The sequence below is a fragment of the Amia ocellicauda genome, chromosome 1 (genome assembly GCF_036373705.1).
Source record: "Amia ocellicauda isolate fAmiCal2 chromosome 1, fAmiCal2.hap1, whole genome shotgun sequence".
In the NCBI taxonomy this organism is placed as follows: Eukaryota; Metazoa; Chordata; class Actinopteri; order Amiiformes; family Amiidae; genus Amia; species Amia ocellicauda.
In genome coordinates, this window is record NC_089850.1 from 53,561,335 (window position 1) to 53,582,677 (window position 21,343).

General features: G+C 36.6%; 1 protein-coding gene across 1 annotated transcript; it reads left to right on the top strand.

Annotated features, from left to right (window-relative positions):
* Nucleotides 1-1,175: 1,175 nt before the first annotated feature.
* Nucleotides 1,176-21,343, top strand: pou2af2 (POU class 2 homeobox associating factor 2). The gene is made up of 5 exons (XM_066708653.1): nt 1,176-1,301; nt 11,303-11,403; nt 16,665-16,707; nt 19,977-20,281; nt 20,388-21,343. Exons 1-5 carry the CDS (start codon nt 1,292-1,294, stop codon nt 20,787-20,789), a joined length of 861 nt encoding a protein of 286 aa, XP_066564750.1. The 5' UTR covers nt 1,176-1,291; the 3' UTR covers nt 20,790-21,343.

Genomic DNA, 21,343 nt, shown 5'->3' on the forward strand with positions numbered 1-21,343 from the left:
AACAGTGCCGTTGGCAAAATAATTGCCTCAGAGTCCATGTATAAAAGTATAGTAACCCTAAAGCACAAATACAATGTGCTAGTTTTGTTCACAGGTTATTTTTGTTTTCAGGCCATGGCCATGATAAGAACAACTGTGCAGTGATAATTTACTCACTCTGGGTCTCCTGCCAATGGGAGAACTTTTGTGCAAACTGTGTTTCTACTGACTAGAGACTGGGCGGACTGGGCGGTGTGCATACCGTTTGCCCACTGATCATCCCCGGGTCAGAGTGCAAAATGACACCTCAGAAATCAACTATATATAAACAATATATATGTTTATCTAGTCCTACTGCTATTATTCTAGGCAAAATTAATGCAACTGACAACATAATTGTTATCTAGGTTTTGACACAGAGCCAGATATAAAATTGTATCTCCACAGAGTGTCATGTCCCCTAAAGCTTGTGTTTGCTGTCCCACCCAAGGCATGTTTCTCTGAATGTGCTTTCAGACTACAACATCAGTACATAAAAGCAGACAGACTCCAAAACAAACAATTAATATAAAACCTATCCAAGTTTAGCTTATGTCTTCCAGAATGACACAATTATTGTTACTGGGTGTGTCCCTCAGTGGATTTAAACTGAAGGCAAATTAAGATATTATAGAAAGTCCTTAAAGCTATAAGCCTGACGACAGTATGTTTAGTGTTAATATTGCACAATTCTCTGTATACTTGATTATATTTTACCAAATTCATCTCATATTTGGAAAATTAACTAAATTATAGTGGTATGTTTCTCATGATGTAATCAAAATGTTATTGTTTTTTTTACCTGTGCTACTTGGCCACTCAAATAAAAACACATCAGAACCAGCAGCAATACATTATTGTTGTTATTGTTGTTCTTATTCATATGAATAGTAATATATTCATATTATTATTATTATTATTATTATTATTATTATTATTATTATTATTATTATTATTATGGGAAAAACAACAACATAAAACTCATTTAGGATTTTTATAGCTACAGAACTGCTCTGCCTCTCATTTCTAATCTAGAATGTCCATGCAAATTAAATAGAAACGTCCTGCCAATCATTTGCATTTAAACAAATGGATAAAGGTCAGTTCACAACCAGTATTATCACTGCTATAAAATGTCAAAATGTCCCAAAGTAGGTTCTAGTTTGGTTCCTTTGGTATCATGATCATTCCTCGTACTGACAATTGGAAATAAAAGCCGAGAGACCGAAGACAGCCTATTATCTGGAACAGGTGGACTTCTTAAATAGGGAAAATGGAAACTGGTAAGATTATCCTTATTCACAGCTTAAAGGCAACATGGTCTGTAAATTGCAAAACGTCAAATAAGTGTAAATATACATTAAGTAGTTGGTGTAAATGCCACAGATTGTCTTCTTCTTCTACTTCTTCTTCTTCATCATCTTCTTCTTCACTTGTAAGTATTCAGTAACACAGCTGCCATGAATTCCATTTTAATAGGTTTTCTTTAAACAATAAATAATTTAAATAGATTATTCAAGTTTCTAATAAACGTGAGACATTTATTTTGCTAATTAAATAGTACTACAAAGTCTATCTGAAAACAGTGTTTTAAAGTGTCCAATTAGAATAAAACTATTAGATATTAGGTGCAAACATTGAAACTATTAAAGGTGCAACCTAGATTGATATATATATATATATATATATATATATATATATATATATATATATATATATATATATATATATATATTAGTGTGTGTGTGTGAGTGTGTTTGTGTGTGTGTGGGGCAATAGTAGACTGACACATAGACAGAATGTATATACCCTAGTAACACACAACGTTTCTGCAACATTTGACAACGTTGCTTCAACGTTAAATATATATATATATATATATATATATATATATATATATACGTTTTCTTTACTGGGTTTATCGTTTTGTCTTACTGTTAACAGACAGCACTGGCATATTTAGGAATGACACACTATGCTATACACAGACCGTGAAAAAATACCACAAATACCTGAAACTAATTGATGCAGAATTCAATACATTCGTTTTAAGATTGTAGATTCCCTTTAATAATACTTAAATTATTGAATATTATTATGAATGCAGTGGGTTTCCAAATATTAAAATGTAATGGTGCACTGAATTAAAGTCTATTAGTAAGTAAGAAATTATTCATGATTCCGTTATCCAGTCCACCTGGATGTAGGACTAAGTGAAGAAGTCGTTAGCTATACTTGCGAAGGACATTATTATATAAAACGGCAATACGTATTGGCTTTCCATTCAATATGTGATAGCACTATAGTATTTTCGGAGCTTGACTCCCCTAAAGCCAAACCAATCTAGTCGCAGTCCAACCATAGAAACATATGACAGCATAAAATATCAAAAATAATATAAATATAAAAAATATTAATAATGTTTAAATGTAAACGAATGAATTAATTAGGAAATTAAACTTAAAAATATATGTTTTGATTACAGACAACTCAAAGTTTCATAAGGTAATACATTTAAATTATTAAATACAATACACATTTGGAAATGTGTGATGTTATAGTTGACGGTGCAATAAACCAAATAATTAAAAATACATTGCGGTAAGGTATAGTAACACAGTAAGGAAATAACGGAGGCTAAATGAAATCTGCGGTTTTGACGACTGCATTTCTTAGGATAATGTTAAAAAAGACGACAGAAAAACATGCAATGTAAGAGTGACCCATTGAGATTTATGATTGAAAAGTCAAAGCCATTGATAATAAGACAAATCCCTTGCAATCTTCATCGGACTATCGTTGGGCACTTATCTGTGACCACATTCATAAAGCTCGGATCTTTTACATAACATTATGTTTTTTTTGCATGCAATTTCCTATCATATATTAAATTGCAAATAGTGCTGCCTTCTCCGTAAGGTTTATGCTGCCTAGGAACGTGAAATAATGCATTTAAAATAGGATTAGGATTATTATTTCCCCCTGTGGAATAATACACCAACAACATCATCAATCAAAAATATTTTATTATGAATCAGGTGTGATTTATTCCTTAAAATGCACTTAATGCATTTATTATTATATTCTGAATTTGAAATTAAACTGCACAAAACTAGATTAATATGAAATATCCATATAACAATCTGTTATTGGTATTTTCTGCAGCTCAGGTTCGTTTATTATTATTAGTGGAGTTTAGAATAAATTAAACATACACATACATATGTGTACAGTGGCTATAGAAAGTCTACACCACCTTTTTGGATTTTGTTGTGTCAGTGCCTCAGAGTTTCATGTATTGAAATTGATATTGCCCCCCCACCCACACACACATGCACACTTATTTATACACCATACTCCGAACTGTTAAGGGGGGGAGTTTTTATTGTGGAAAAATCTATATTTTAAAAACACAAAACTGGCACCTTAAATATAATAATAATTATGTTTTTTTATATTTATATTTTTTTTTTCACCTTTGGCAGCAATTATAGTTATGAGTCTCTTGGGATAGGTCTCTACCAACTTCACACACATAGATTTGGATACATTTGACCATTCTTCTTTACAGAACTGTTCAAGCTCTGTCAAGTTCCTTGAGGAGTGTTGATGGACAGCAATCTTCAAGTCATGCCACAATGATTTGTAAGGATTTAGGTTTGGGCTCTGTCTGAGCCACTCAAGGACATTTACCATTTTGTACCACTGCTCCAGTGTAGTTTTGGCTGTGTACCTCAAGATAATGTCATGCTGAAAGGTGAACTTGCATCCCAGTTTCAGCTTTTTTGCAGGTTTTCCTCAATGACTTTTCTGTACTTTGTTGTATTCATTTCCCCTTCTTTCCTGACAAGTGCCCGAGTCCCTGCTGATGAGAAACATCCCCATAATGATGCTGCACCACCATGCCTTAGAGTAGGGATGGTGTTCTTTTGGTGATACACTGTTTGTGCTAAACATAATGCTTTGTATTTAGGGCAAAAGTTCCACTTTAGTTTTGTCAGATGACAACACTTTTTGCAGTATATACAGAATCCTCTAAGTGTTGCTTGCATACAATTAAAGGTTGGCTTTCTTAAGTAATGGCTTCCTTCTTGCCACTCTACCACACAGGCCAGATTGGTGGAGTGCTTGGGATATTGTTGTCAAATTAACACTTTGATCAGTCTTGGCCATAAAAGCCTGTAGCTCTGCAAAGTTGCCATTGGCCTCTTGGTAGCCACTTTGATCAGTCTACTTCTTGCTCGGTCATCCAGTTTGGAGGGACAGTTTGATTTAGGCAGGGTCATGGTGGTGCCATACACCTTCCACTGCATAATAATCATATTTACCATGCTCCAATGTATATTCAGTATCCAATCCCCTGATCTATATCTTTCAACAACATTGTCCTGGACTTCATTTGCAAGCTCCTTGGTGCTCATAGTTGAGTCTTTGGGTTGAAATGCACTACCCAACTGAGGGAGCCTACAGGAACTGAATGTATCCTAAAATCATGTGAATCACTAAAATTTGAAACAGGTGGAGAAGTTGTGGGGTAGCATGTGTAGATAAACTAAGAAAAACATCAATACATTTTATTTCCAGGCAACAAAAGGTCATCATTTTGAAAAGGTGTGTAGACATTATGTTAGCTCTGTATATACATATGTGTGTGTGTGTGTGTGTGTGTGTGTGTGTGTATACATATATATATATATATATATATATATATATATATATATATATATATATATATATATATATATATATATATGAATATGAATATGTATTATGCAATGTTTTTTTTTCACAAACTCACTAATATCATGATCAATTGACTATCCAGAAAGTATAGTTTGGTACTTTTAATTAAGTCCTTCATTACCCATCGCTGGCATGCTACCTCCGCTGCAGCACAGCACCTGAAACTGCAAGGTTCTTGCAAAGCACAGAGTGTTTTTAAGCCTGGCTGACATGCACATCATATGTGTGCAGTTACCATCGGAGTGTACACTGATTACCTTTTATAAAGCATATACGCGGTCATGTAAGTTACTTAAATGTGTCCCGCTGTGCCATGTGTTTCACTGTTATATAAGATGATAAAACTTTTTAAATATTTTAAAATCAGAGATCAGACCCAGCTGCTTATCGGGAAATACAAACCTGCCCTCATAGCTTCCATTTTAGCCAGGGGCTTCTTCCTGCTATGCATAAAAAACAACATGAACTGCTGGGTAATAATTTCAGTGTTGATTTAAACTCAGCCATTGTTTTAAATGAGGTTCTGAGTTGTGGTATTCCTGTTCACATTACACATAACACTGGCATTATATGCTAGCGTTAAAATTAATACTTAAAACTTATAAAAAGTCATACTTATAAACCTTTTACCACTGTGCTATGTTAACGCCTGTTTTTCCTCATGAAGATATAAAACAAAGAAGTGGGGAACATCTATATATATATATATATATATATATATATATATATATATATATATATATAGAGTTGTTTTCAACACATTTCTCCTAAGAGTGTATGTATGCAACAAGTAATTTGAGACCCGTGGCAGTTAGTGAATGTAGGAGCACAGCTGTGAGTAGCAGACTGCAGGAAGGAACCATTTTACAAATCTTGAGACAGTTAGACATTTCAAATCAGGAGAAATACAAAGTAATGCAAGTGAGTAAATACAATGAACTATAAGGCCAGACAACTTTCTCACTGATTGGGAAAAGCAAAGGTTCTCTACTTTGAAGATTGAAATTCCCTCTTATCACATGCTTTGTAATTTCATAACTTTTAAATAAAGGTATTTATTTATAAATGTAGTTTTGCAAAGAGAGAAAGCAAGATAGTAGAGGCTCTTTATGGAGAGAATCAGCTAGGAGTCATGTGATCATCAAGTGACTGGAATGGCTTATTTGCATTTTGAGGAGTTCTATTGAATATGGTGAAGTCTCTGCATAGATATGCATGAATTATATTTACTGCATATCCTTAGTATAATACCATTGGTTTTGTCAATTAATTTGAGGGAGTAACTGTAGTTAAAATGTCTTTAAATGTGCTTGTTTTTCTTTTTGAGTAGAAGCGTAAATTCCAGTACTTCCACTTTTAAGCACTTTTCCAATGACCTGAAAGTTCAAACTGATGTAGGCCTATATGCATTTTATTCTGAGTGCTAATAATATAGATTAATACAACAGCAGGAATAAACTAATTCTCATTCTTGATTTTTTTACTATTCTTTCTGTATAGCAAAGAATTGGGTTATTCTCTGGCATTTTCGGTGTCAAACTCAGGAGCAGGAGGAAGTCACACAGACGCACGTCTGTGGACCTGTGGCTTATTGCCATTGATTCCGGATACACATCTCCCTTTGTTTTCCCAACGTACGGACCTCAGCATGAGTTTATCCCTGATCCGATTTGAATAAAAACCTCCCCTTTGCAGGCTGGATGAAATCAGCAGGTGTCGATGTGTCTAACAGACATAGTGTAAAATTAAAAAGAAATTACTGGCTTTGTTTCACAGAAAAATAAAAATAATAAATAATGAATAATAAACTATAAACATTGTGAAAATTAACAAGCGTAGCATTATTAAATCTGAAGGGGGCTTTTAACAGTGGCCAGAAATTAATATGCTCAAATATGACAATTTTGTGTCAGATCCTTGATTGTTTTATGCAAAACAAAGTATGACAGAATTTTTTGTTTCCCCAATACATTTGGCTCAGGCAGCTCACTTAAAAAAAAAGAGAAGTTTGACATATTAGACTTGTGTAAGCAATGATTATGGCAACGGTTGTTATATGAAGGCCTGTTAAATGCCCCCATACATTTTAATTAGTGTAACAGGTTTCTTCATCTCTTTCAGAGTTTGAAGGAATAGCCAATCATCAAATTGGCATAAAATACAGTCCAAATACTAATGTCTGTTTTACTGGCTATCTTCGGAAATATCTAGACAGGCTTGTAAAATCAAAAGTGAATAAATAAATTGATACAAATAGAAACAACATATAATCATCATCATCTTCATCTTCTTCTTCTTCTTCTTCTTCTGGGAAAGTTCTCTTTTATTGTGCGTTCTTCTTTCTGACTGACTTCAAAGCATCTGACTTGCTGAGTCAGTTGGAAATAATTAGTTAAGGCAGGTGCAATTCTGGAGGAGAATGGTCGCCAAAAAGCTACAGGCAGAATTGGAGAATGGGATTGATGTGATGGAAAAACAGGCATAGAGAATATTGTAGATTTAAATTCACAGAGCTTTAATCTGAATGGATGTGCAAGGTCTCTGGATTGCAGAATTCAAGTACTTGCATACACTAAGAATGGTTTTAACAGTTCCCTATGAGTCCAGTGATGCTGTACCCTATTGTGTCATACCCCAGTACAAGAGGGGGTAACTTGTGGTATTAAAGAGCATTGATGGACACATTTTCTGTCCAGCCCGTCTGTCTCTTGAACTGTGTCATCAAAGAAATGTCCCTATTTCCCGGCACCTGTGATGCGTGACTTGGGGAAAGTGAGTAAACAAAATGACATTTGTAATGCTTTTATTAGATTGAAGGAGAATCATTTAGTTGTTGATTTAAACTCACCAAGAGCCACTCAGATTTACATGTCATTTACAAGGGCTGGACTAGTGGCACCAGTCACAAATTGCAGTCAGCTATAAAACAGTACAAACAGGCAAATGATGCTCGCAATGTGTTCATAGCAGCAAAGCTGGAAACAAAAGCCAAAGTGCATCACCTCTTGCAATGCACCTGTGGACTGAAAATAAAAATGAAAAAATAAAATAATATAAACCATAAAGGACAAAAATATGGCTGAATGATCAAATACTGTAACAGGGGGAAACAAATCAGTTTTAAGAAAAATAAGCTCCCTTTAAAAGACAATTACTATTAGCTAACTCATTATTTAACAATATAACTGCATATTATGCTTTGTTTTACCCGTACAAATTCACAGTTGGGGGTCTCTTAAATGAGCAATAGTTACAAGAAAAAAAAAAGTCAAGGAACATACCACTTGATGACCTTTGGAAATATTTCTAACTCAGAGGCGCATGTAACACAATACACATCTGGGAATATCCAGAGAATAAACATGAAAAATGCTACAGGTGGCCATTTGAGATACAAATATAAAGGATTAATCAAATGAATATAACTTTTTTTCTTTCTGGCAATGAATGTGGACATGATAAGGAAACATTTGGAAGATGCCTAGGAGGTGGTGGTGTCTTTGGTAGTTGTGGGTAGATTTATCTCGACATCATAAAGGTTTCCATTCACAGCTCTGTTGGGATGGAACCCTCCTAAAATGATGATGCCATTCCTCTTACTAATATGCTAATGCTGCTTACCACTGCTTTGCAACTTTTTGATGATGAGTTACATTAATAATGTATGATTCAGGGCTAAGTCAACAACTTGAGTCCCATTTTTAGCTTAGTCAGCCAGTGGTATTTACAATGGGGAAAGTCCAAAGGAACATTCACAGTATAGTCTGCCGGCTACACACTGGACCAGTATCCCACAGCACTAGACCGGCCTCTGTAACCAGCTGAATTTCTGTCTCAAAGGAGAGCTGGAAATGACAATTAAAAAAATGTAAAATACCATTTTTTCTCCGGACTATAACATAGATGGTTTCAAATACAGGACAATGGCATTGATCCAGATCAGACAATCAGTTAACAGCTCATGTGCACAGCCAACTCTACATCTGTGTAGGTAGTCTGTTCTGATAAGGTGGGAGGTGTGTCCAGAGCGGGTGGTGAAAAAAGGGTTTCGATGCTGACATGTGGGGTGCATGAATCATGAATAATTGAAGTATGTTGAATGGGAACACAATTGTGGGTAAATGAAAAGTCCCCAGTTATTTTGTTAATCCAGAAAAGGAACAAAATTAAAAATAAAAATATATTATATCAACCACAAACATGTCCGATTGCTCCATATAAAGAAGGCAATGTTCTGAAGTCAATTGCAGAGATATTTAACTTAAAAATAGTAAGAGAAACACAGCTGTGGGAATAATTTAATCTTAGTTCTTGAAAGCTTCTCAGTACTATTAAAATCAATTAGCCTTAAGTTGTGCCACATTTAAAAGATATCTCACAAACCAGTCTAGCAGACAATTGCTTCATGGTTGTTCTATGCATTATTTTATATGTTGTCCACAGTTCCATGACTCTCTGGTTATGTTGAGCGTTGTTAGAGCTGTTGATTTCCCCATAGTTTATTTGTCTTGTTACATAATACTTCTGGCAAATGTATATCATTAACAGCATTACTACTTTTGCAAACATAGAGTTATACCTACTCACGCACATACACACACACACATTGTAAGTGGCAAAATGTGATGAAAAATGTCACAATGTTTGTATAAAAATACCTCAAGCTCACTTCAAACGTTAGACGTCTAACGAAATACATTCCAAATGAAAGGAGCCCATCAGTTTTCATTTCCTCCAGAACACGCAGAGAATAACATACGCACTGAAATTGAAGTTATAGTTTATATTACTGGATTTATCTCAGACTATTCAAGGTTCAAATATACAACATATATTTTTTCTAACAAACTTGGAGGAAAATAAACTTTGCTGTAAAATTATAAATTATAAGGTGGAAAGCAGCTTTTGTGAATGCAGGATGTTGGCATGTGAATGCAGGATCAAATGGCAGAACTGTACAGACAGATCTTTGTTACTTTTTATATTAAAAGACGTGAATGGGACAACTCAATTTGTGTGGTAAGCAACACTGATAATACCAATACTAATAGTTGTTTGTTGATTTTAACACAATAAATTGGTGTCCCTTACTGAACACTAGTATTGTGCGTTTTCATTCCTTGCTTTTTCTACAAGGAAATGAAGTTTATGAAGAGTCACATCTTGATGAGCCAAGCGTTCATTCATATGTCTTTTAAAGGCAGCTTTGTGTTCATTGTGGAGTATTTTTCAATATAAAAACTAACCCCAAACCCTTAACATGCCAGTAGATATCTTAAAAGACTACTTTAATCTGCTTAGGTTTTGACTAACAGAAAAAGATAACCAAATGCAGTCCCCCTATTTGGATATGAGGTTTTATTTGCAATTATTTTGTTTAAAATGTCTGGGTATATGAATTAGATGGGACAGTGTATGTTCAGAACTCTGTGATCTCCTCTGGGGTGAAGCTGCATTGTCTTTAACAAATATATAATGAATATTTACTCTATATTACTGGAATACTGCTTCCACTAGTTGATGGAACCAATTTGTTGTAAGATTGTGGTAAGAATCTGTCATTTTTCTTGCTATATAAAATCAGTTTCTATTTGTGTGTGGGGTATGTTTTCAGTTTAAGGTTTAAGTTTTCTGGGGCAGAATTCAAATTTTGTCTGATTCGGGAAAATGGTGACACAAATATAATATGCACAATTTAATATATCGTGCTTTGTTCATGTTATTGTCTTGAGTGTGTTTTGTGTGTATTTTCTATATATTATCATTATTAGTTTAATGTTATGTAAAAAATATATATATATAACTGAAAGAGCAAAAAGACCAAATTCAAATATATTTTCTACATTGTAATTACACTATGTGCATATAAATATAAAAATATTTTATGATTCTATAATTATATATATATATATATATATATATATATATATATATATATATATATATGGAAAAGAGAAGCTGTAAATTTAAGCTAATGGAAACATTTTGGAGAGGCCTTCATCCATCAGTGGATGGATATAGATTGATGTTGATGGTTAATTAATTATATATATATATATATATATATATATATATATATATATAGAAAGAGAGAGAGATAAAAACATTACACAAAAGTAAATTGTTTATGTATATTAAGATTACTTTCTTGTATAAAATATATTTACTTTTTTCTGTACTTTAACACATTTTAAAATGCATTGTGATTTATTATTTTATTTATTGTTTTCCATGTATGTAATGTTCAATTGCACTGGCAACACAAAGTTGTTTGTCATGCCAATAAAGCTCCTTACATTGAAATTGAAGGAAAATTGAATTGAGAGAGAGAGGAGATTAATATAATGTTCTCTTTCAGATCACCAAATTCCCTTCATGGAAAACTTAAAATAATGTATTAATTATTGGAAGAAACAAACAAACAAAAAAGTAATAAATAATATGTATTCAGTCTGTACATAAAGAATTATAGACATACATTTTAAGATGTCTCTTAAAACATGACTTTTGAATGATGCTAATTCTAATGCTTTCTTTGTAGAGTATTCCAAACGAGTCTATCAAGGGGTCAGAGTGAAACATACTGTGAAGGATCTTCTGGCAGAGAAAAGATCGAGACAGACCAATGTACCCAGATATAATGTAAGTTTATTGCATTTTCTTTTTGTGGTTTACCTGTATATAAATTTGCCTATTCAGCTGGCACCTGCCTTCTGGTTTCCTCTTTTTCTTTCATTCTCTAAAAAAGGAGGGTTAACCAGTACCCAAATTGCAAGTCCTCAATTAGCTACAAGCTCAAACTTCATAATGCCTTATATATAGAGAAACTCCCAACAACGTAATGTGTTGTTCTAATCCTGCTTTACAATTACATGCCACTCAGCACAGTTCTAGCTGGCTTTAATTCTGTTTTTATTTCTAATCAGCATTTTACGCTTTCAGCTCAAACACATATGCACGCACGCACACACACATACACACACGTATACAAAGGGGTATGGGATTTCCAGTCACTGCCTTTATGTAGGAGCATTGAGGGGAAGAGCAAATGTCACAAAATCAAACGGAAGAAAAGGCAATAAGAAAATAAAACAGAAAACAAATCCTGAGGTACAATGAAGTCAGTAACGATATTGTGCATCAGGATGGTCATGATACCCAACGGCGCGCTTGCCCTTGTGGTCTGAACAGCTCAGCTATGCAAAGCCCACACTACACACCTGCTGAATCACATTGTGCTACTGGCAAGACACACAAAAGCCAGGTATTGTTGCAGAAGACAGAGAGAATCTTGGTCTGGAAAACCCTCTGTTTGCACAAACAGGACAGGCTTTGATCTGGTTCCTTTCTCTCAGTACTGTTTCAGACACATTATTGTCACTTACTTGTTCCCTGTGCAACACAATGCAGGATGAAAATCAATATGAGCCAATGTGATTTTTGTCTCTGTGGGGTTCATTTGGTTACTTTTTTTTTCAGAGAACGTCTTTGTACTAATGTTTGGTCCTTACATTAGAGTGTATTTGCATGTTCAAGAATATGCACATTTCTAATAAATCCAAAAATAATCCTCAAGCTTTCCCTGTCACACTCTCTCCCACTGCCTGGCTCAGTGCAGTATAGTAAAATAACATTTTGAAAGTTATTATTTGTTTGTTCTCCTTTACTTTTCTTAAAGCAAACACAAATTAACTCCAAATGTGTGACCAGCTAATATGAACACACACACACACACACACACACACACACGCATATATATATATATATATAGATCTGAAGTCTGAATGACTAAATGTCACAACTGAAACTACTATAGATTGCCAGATGTTAATTATGAATGCAAACCCATGTCACTCCTTCTCTTCACTTAGATGAGTCAGTAATGTAGTAAAATGTACTAAGGAATGTATTGCCACTGTTGTTTGTTTATACATCTACACATAGACCTGTGTAAGTGAACAACAGCAACTGTATCCTATGAGACCCAAAGTCTCTTGCATGTTGTTGAAAACTGCGGAGCAGGTTTTCGTTACCAATGAGGCACCGTTCCACCGGGGAGAGACCAGATCATCCTGTACCTCCTGTCCACAGCACTGCACTCTCCACAGCGTGTATGTGCTCAGCAGCAACAGCAGCCAGGGTGAGACTGTGAAGCGTAAAAGAAGAGACACAAATGCACCGAATATGGCTGCTAACTGACAACGACAACGTTTTGCATGTATTTGGAAGTGGTATTAATTCAGTTGACATGACATTCCTATGATTTGATGTATCTGATGCTTATTACTATTATTATTATTTTTAAAATATTCTTAAATAATATAAATACAAAATAAGCATCATAATTGCTTTCTTGGGACTACTACTACATCTGCTAATACTACTACTAATAATAATAATCATCATAATTAATCATCTTAAATCTATTAATCTATTTAAATCCACTCATGTGAAATTAGGGTTTGTTAATTACATTTTTAAAGCAGTTTAAAAGGTAACAGTGTGGTAAATCAGATTGCCACCTGTGTTTCAATATTATTTACCTACAGCTGAATGGGACAGAGAAGACAGGCCAGGTTGAGAAAATAAAGCAGGATTCGTTTAGGGACGCACTTCTAATAAGGGAGGCTACAGTACTTCTTTAGAGCTCCATGCCTTTTATCTCTTATAAAAGGACCATTATCACTAATTGACCACAAATTGTTGCTACAAGTTCAGACCTGTAAAACAGACACTGAAAGACTCTTTGTCCCCATTGCTTAAAAATGATTATTACTGACAGGCTGACTGGTACTGACAGACACGCACATAAAACACAATATAAACACAAAATTGTCTTACCAACATTCTAACATAATAATGCAACCAATTTGCATATACAGTTGTGAATAATAAAATACAAAAAAGGCCATCCTTTGGCAATAATAATATAATCTTAATAATACCGGCCAGCCATAATTCTCTTTCATACACATTTTCAATTAAGAGACGACAAAGGAAAGGGGAGTGGTGCATTGTGGGACTGCATATTTATCTGCCATTACTGCCTAGACATGGGACAGATGCACCACAGGGAAGTTAGCTACTAAGAAAACATTCATGGAGGAAAAAACAACAACAACAAAAAAGCACCAGGTTCCTTATTTTCTCTCTGGGCAAACTATGGACAAATTGCCAGCACCATACAAAATATATTACCTAGGCAATCTGCCCACAGGGACCCAGTTAAATAATGCATTTCCAGGTATTTACTGAAGTCTTGCTCACAAAAACGTACTTTCTCAACCTGGCCAAGGCCGAGTTCTCAAGCTTCTACCTGGAAAGGATTTGTGAAATGGGCCCCAGGATCTCTGGAGATAATACTACAGAGGAGTAGAGTGGAATGTCAAGTACATACTACAAATCCACAGCTCCAGCTAAAATGTTAATAAATTATTGCACAAAATCCCTAAAAATCCTTGCATTGTTACTTCACCGCATTTGCCTGAATTACCTGTATGGGCCCGATTCCAAATGCAACTAAAAGTATAATGGCAAAATAATGAACTGTTGTGTGTTATTTAATATATTCTGTAACTGAAATAAGACTTCTGTAGTGCAAATTCAAGTTTTAAATAATAATAATTGTAATTATAGTGCAGTCAGGATGTTTGAAATACACAAAGTTTCAAAATCTTGAAGTTTCAAACTGCTTAATAGAAACCAGTGGCAAAACTCTGCATTGCGATATTCCTACCTGTAGGATAAGACTTTGTACAGCTGTAGGATCGCTTGAAACGCGTAGTCATGCCACTCACACTTTGCTTCAGTGTGACCAGCCGTCTCAGTTGTATACAGACCTTCACAGTGTGCGGTGTGCTGCATTTGATTGCAGTGGGGTCTTTAATAATTGAATTGACTTTCATTTGCCTCACAGTACTGATACTTTCGATAATAACTATGGCAAAGGATACATGCCAGGGATCTAAAAAGAAAGGAAAGATTTCAGTACACATTTATCTTATGTTTCCTAAAATTTGCAAAGGTTCATGTCAAATGATTGTTATCAATTCATTAATAAAGCTTATATTAACAGTGTATTATGCTGCCTTAGTTATTTATAGGGGTTATTTTAGTCTTTTGAAGATGTTTTATGACCATCTGTACATTACTGGACGTGACCAGATACAAGTCATGAGTTTTGAATTTCTCATGAGTTAAGAACGGTCTAACTGCCCTATTAATTTGATCGACTGGGACCACTCTGTATCATTATTATTAACCCCAGCTTTTACTGTAATGGGTTTGTTCTGCAAGTGAAGTCAACACCAAAGCCTTGTTTTAGTCAGATTTTATTCAATACAAGTGAAAAGGGGGAAATGCATTTAACTGAGTTTGCCCTTTAGCGACACAGTGCGAAATCTCACAGCACCCTACTGAGTCATGAGAAGCACTGCAGCTCGGCAGTGTTAAATGGTACGCTGGGCCTCTCTCAGGGCAGGACACCTTCCCCTCTCATGCAAAGGCCTGGGAGGATGGGTGCCTCACTTTATCGGCCCCTTCGATCAGTTGTTGTGTAGCCTGGTGAGCTTATTAGTTTTAACAACCTGATTTCCATATGGGGCCTTCAGAGAGGCACTGAGGCATACACGGTCGGCATGGGGAAGTCTTAGCACTGGCAAATTAGATTCAAATTGCGTCCTCAAAATTTGCTTGCCCTGCAGCCAAACCTGCCTTTATATCAACTCTTTCATGTTTGCAATATGCAAAGCCCACGGAGCTGGCTGTCTCTCTAGCAGGGAGCAGGGCACTGAGGGAGTCCATACCAGAGAGCACTTAATGGCTGTTTAAGATGAGCTCTTGGTTTTCAATGGCTCACAGCCATGAATTTACAAGTATCTAGTGTAGAGGTCTGGACATGCATTTTTCTTTTTTTTGAAGTTAGAGGAAAAAACATCTGACTGAGTTATGAAATATCGCAAAATAGATCCAGAACTGGTTTTCTAAGCTTTACAGCTGACTTTATTGTAGCCCTGCCCCAGCAACAGGTGTTTAAATGTCTCTGTTAATGAAGGTGTACTTTGCATTTCCCACTGGAGAGAGATGTCTCGGTGGCCATGCACCAGTACTTTCAGAGACGGGTGGCTATGAAAACAAGTGTTTTAAAGGAAACTCAGAATAAGCCCCTGTGTTTCTTTATGGAACAAAATAATTAACATTAATAGTGTAATTTATTTATTTATTAATTGATCATTATTTGTATTATTAATAGTTTAAGTATATTTCCCAGTATACTTTTTAAATTATTAACTATTATTATAACCTAAAGTTGAATCACTTACTCACAGATTACAGAGCTCAAACAAATACTATACCCTATCATCATAATTGCATTTATTTAGTTTCTCCTTTCATGTTTTTTTTATGAATTTGATTAGTTATAAACATGTTTATACATACACATACATAGAACACATTTGTGGTTATTATTTTATTTTAACTTACTAGTTTTTTGTTTTTGTTTCATTCTTTTTCAGTTGTAACTTATAGTTTCATTTGCTCGAGCCAGGTTTAATGGTAAAGTAAGACTACCGGTATTGGGACTACCTTGCTGGATTGCTCTGTGACCACACTGTGAGGAAACAGTGTCCTCTTCTGTACAAATACACACTCTTCATTCAGCAGGAGGTTAGAGACACTGAAGACCCCGTCCTCTTCGCTCTGCCTTGGCAAGACTTCAGGAAAGGAAATGTAGAAAGAAATGAACAAAGAAAAAGATTTTTAAAAATAGGGGGGATAAAAGCCACACCAACAGCTCTTCTTCTGGACAACTATGACAGGCACTTCTCCAGAGAGACAGCTATGACTATGAAAACAATATGCATTGATTATTGTTTCATTAATGTATTTATTCTATTTCTCAGGGTGGAACAAATTCCTCTCAGCCAGCTTTCGTACAGATGCCAGGTAAGACTTTTGTTATTTCTGATTGGGTACTGAAATGTGTGTTTAAGTTTATTTATACAATGTTATATTATTATTATTATTATTATTATTATTATTATTATTTCTTGGCAGACGCCCTTATTCAGGGTGACTTACAACATAAGTGCAATACAAAGTGCAAGAATACAGTTAAGTACAAGGCATCAAACATTACAAATTCAAATTTACATTAAACAAAGCAATTCAAGATATAATACATTTTACAACTTCCAATTTATACAGTTAAGTACAGTAAGTGCAGACATATATCCTGGAAAGTAAAGCTAAGTGCCGTCAAGATGTAAGGTCACACACAGGTTATAATATCATGAATGATTAACTTGCCATCATTCTATATATGTCTATAAATAACATTTCCATATATAGAATATAAAATGATTGCTCTACAAACATTAAAAACACATGTACAAACGCATAACACACGTGCATATGCTGTTTTATATTATATATACATATATTTGTGTGTGTGTGTATGTATGTATATATATATACACTCACCTAAAGGATTATTAGGAACACCATACTAATACTGTGTTTGACCCCCTTTCGCCTTCAGAACTGCCTTAATTCTACGTGGCATTGATTCAACAAGGTGCTGAAAGCATTCTTTAGAAACGTTGGCCCATATTGATAGGATAGCATCTTGCAGTTGATGGAGATTTGTGGGATGCACATCCAGGGCACGAAGCTCCCGTTCCACCACATCCCAAAGATGCTCTATTGGGTTGAGATCTGGTGACTGTGGGGGCCAGTTTAGTACAGTGAACTCATTGTCATGTTCAAGAAACCAATTTGAAATGATTCGACCTTTGTGACATGGTGCATTATCCTGCTGGAAGTAGCCATCAGAGGATAGGTACATGGTGGTCATAAAGGGATGGACATGGTCAGAAACAATGCTCAGGTAGGCCGTGGCATTTAAACGATGCCCAATTGGCACTAAGGGGCCTAAAGTGTGCCAAGAAAACATCCCCCACACCATTACACCACCACCACCAGCCTGCACAGTGGTAACAAGTCATGATGGATCCATGTTCTCATTCTGTTTACGCCAAATTCTGACTCTACCATCTGAATGTCTCAACAGAAATCGAGACTCATCAGACAAGGCAACATTTTTCCAGTCTTCAACTGTCCAATTTTGGTGAGCTTGTGCAAATTGTAGCCTCTTTTTCCTATTTGTAGTGGAGATGAGTGGTACCCGGTGGGGTCTTCTGCTTGTTGTAGCCCATCCGCCTCAAGATTGTACGTGTTGTGGCTTCACAAATGCTTTGCTGCATACCTCGGTTGTAACGAGTGGTTATTTCAGTCAAAGTTGCTCTTCTATCAGCTTGAATCAGTCGGCCCATTCTCCTCTGACCTCTAGCATCAACAAGGCATTTTCGCCCACAGGACAGCCGCATACAGGATGTTTTTCCCTTTTCACACCATTCTTTGTATATATACACTCACCTAAAGGATTATTAGGAACACCTGCTCAATTTCTCATTAATGCAATTATCTAACCAACCAATCACATGGCAGTTGCTTCAATGCATTTAGGGGTGTGGTCCTGGTCAAGACAATCTCCTGAACTCCAAACTGAATGTCTGAATGGGAAAGAAAGGTGATTTAAGCAATTTTGAGCGTGGCATGGTTGTTGGTGCCAGACGGGCCGGTCTGAGTATTTCACAATCTGCTCAGTTACTGGGATTTTCACGCACAACCATTTGTAGGGTTTACAAAGAATGGTGTGAAAAGGGAAAAACATCCAGTATGCGGCAGTCCTGTGGGCGAAAATGCCTTGTTGATGCTAGAGGTCAGAGGAGAATGGGCCGACTGATTCAAGCTGATAGAAGAGCAATTTTGACCGAAATAACCATTCGTTACAACCGAGGTATGCAGCAAAGCATTTGTGAAGCCACAACACGTACAATCTTGAGGCGGATGGGCTACAACAGCAGAAGACCCCACCGGGTACCACTCATCTCCACTACAAATAGGAAAAAGAGGCTACAATTTGCACAAGCTCACCAAAATTGGACAGTTGAAGACTGGAAAAATGTTGCCTTGTCTGATGAGTCTCGATTTCTGTTGAGACATTCAGATGGTAGAGTCAGAATTTGGCGTAAACAGAATGAGAACATGGATCCATCATGACTTGTTACCACTGTGCAGGCTGGTGGTGGTGGTGTAATGGTGTGGGGGATGTTTTCTTGGCACACTTTAGGCCCCTTAGTGCCAATTGGGCATCGTTTAAGTGCCACGGCCTACCTGAGCATTGTTTCTGACCATGTCCATCCCTTTATGACCACCATGTACCCATCCTCTGATGGCTACTTCCAGCAGGATAACGCACCATGTCACAAAGGTCGAATCATTTCAAATTGGTTTCTTGAACATGAAAATGAGTTCACTGTACTAAACTGGCCCCCACAGTCACCAGATCTCAACCCAATAGAGCATCTTTGGGATGTGGTGGAACGGGAGCTTCGTGCCCTGGATGTGCATCCCACAAATCTCCATCAACTGCAAGATGCTATCCTATCAATATGGGCCAACATTTCTAAAGAATGCTTTCAGCACCTTGTTGAATCAATGCCACGTAGAATTAAGGCAGTTCTGAAGGCGAAAGGGGGTCAAACACAGTATTAGTATGGTGTTCCTAATAATCCTTTAGGTGAGTGTATATATACATATATATATATACACACACACACAAATATATAAACAGCATTTTATGGCAAGTAGAAATAGCTTTTTAAATCTCTCTCAAATATATACCACTAAAATTATAGTGATTTGTATTAGAAAAGTGATAACCTAAGTGATAATAATAGGCAGACTAGTCTGCCTGTTCCCTAGTGGGGTTGTCTACAAACACATCTATATATCGTAGGTGTGTGTGGAAATGACCAATGGCACATATGGGCTGTGGTGGGAGATCGGGCCATGTTTTATGAGAGCGGCATAGAGAGGGAGCTGGGGATTTAGGCTCGTTTTTTACAAGTGGGGGCCAGAGTGGAATATGTATTATGGAAATGGAGTGCAGCTAATTGGAGTCAATATGGAAATGGCAATATTTTCACCTGCAGAAACCTTGTTCCCGAGTGCTTTCGTTTTTTTTGGTTGAAGAAAACATGCCTTAGAAACCAGTGTGCACACTCACACTCACGCCATGATGATCGTACAAGCTGACCAAACACGACACGTGACAGTTGAGAGCCTGACTGAGTTATTCCCCTGTACAGGTTCCCATATGCTCCCTGGCTACTACGGCATGAGAAGGTCGTTCATCTCAGACTCTGAGTTCTCCCACTGCCACCCCAGCAAGCAGTTCACTGCCGATGTGTACTCCTCGTCCCTGAGCGGGAAGCCCCTGTGTGAGCCCTCGTCCGTCAGCGGATACCCATCGCTCATCGACAGCTACTACCCCGAGTCATTTGGAGACTATCGCAGCGCAGCCTTCTCCACTGGGGGCAGCCCCATCTTTCCACCTTCGGCCCTGCCATCCCTGCTGCCTACCTTCTCAGGAGAGTCCTCACACTTATTCCTGGTAGGTCTCAAAGTCTCACACTGGGGTTACACCACAGAAGCATTTTGTTGCCTGACCATGTTTTTTAATTAGCTTCCACTAAACTATGCTTTTTTGTGGTCCACAGAGAGACTCCTGGGAGCAGACTGTGCCTGACAGCGTGAGTCAAGGTGAGGGTCTCTGTTCAGACAGCCTTCCCTCGGCGCCACCTCCCCCGTCTTTGACGAGCCCCGAGTCGGGCAGCCCCACACAGTACAGAGGCTCCAGCCGCAGCTCCGGCCTACCCAGTGCCCAGCCGTACTCCCTCCACAGCCTGGATGAAATCCACTACTCCAGTCCTTACCCGAGCACCTCTGGCTACTCCTGCCCCCCCTACATGACTGTCCCCAATGACCTGGCCTCCAAAATGGCACCCCTTTCCTCGGAGGAGTCTGAGAACCCCCCATCAGCACTCAATGACACCCCGTCCTGGGCAAAGGATGATGGGAGCAGCTCTTGGTCACCATATGAGATCAGAAGGGCCTACTGAGTATAAAAAAATTCCACATAAAAATAAAAAAAAAACATCATAATGAACATTGGGCTTTGCAAGCCACTTTTATTCAAGGAATACTTTCCTGAAGATGTTTGTAACTCATTAATTTGTTTTTTTCTTTCTTCTTTCTAAATTTATGTCAAAAGAAATCTATTTTGAAGGAATCACATGGTTTTATTTTGCTTTTGAAAAACACAAGCAGGGTTTTATTATTTTATTCTAGATGATATACTGCATATTGAGAAATTACCGATGTATGTTTATTTAAGATATATAATTATTTTTTAACTTGTTTCATTAGTGCAAAGCACAATAGAGTTCACACTCTCTAACCCCAGAGATGATCAGTCACGCCCCATAGAAGAACAAAGCTTAGTTTATTTGGAATATATAAGATCAACCAAATTAAATAAAAATGTTATATTAAGAACCATCAATCTGATTGTCAAAAGAGTATGAAGTGAAGGACACACTATATATCAGCCTGTATAACTTAACTGGTATATCAATGTGTCTGGTATTGTGTATAAACAATCCTTGATACTGTG

Coding starts and splice junctions, on each gene's coding strand:
- pou2af2 (XM_066708653.1), top strand. Junction 16,708..19,976: donor AGCTTTCGTACAGATGCCAG/GTAAGACTTTTG, acceptor TCCCCTGTACAG/GTTCCCATATGCTCCCTGGC. Junction 20,282..20,387: donor AGTCCTCACACTTATTCCTG/GTAGGTCTCAAA, acceptor TGTGGTCCACAG/AGAGACTCCTGGGAGCAGAC.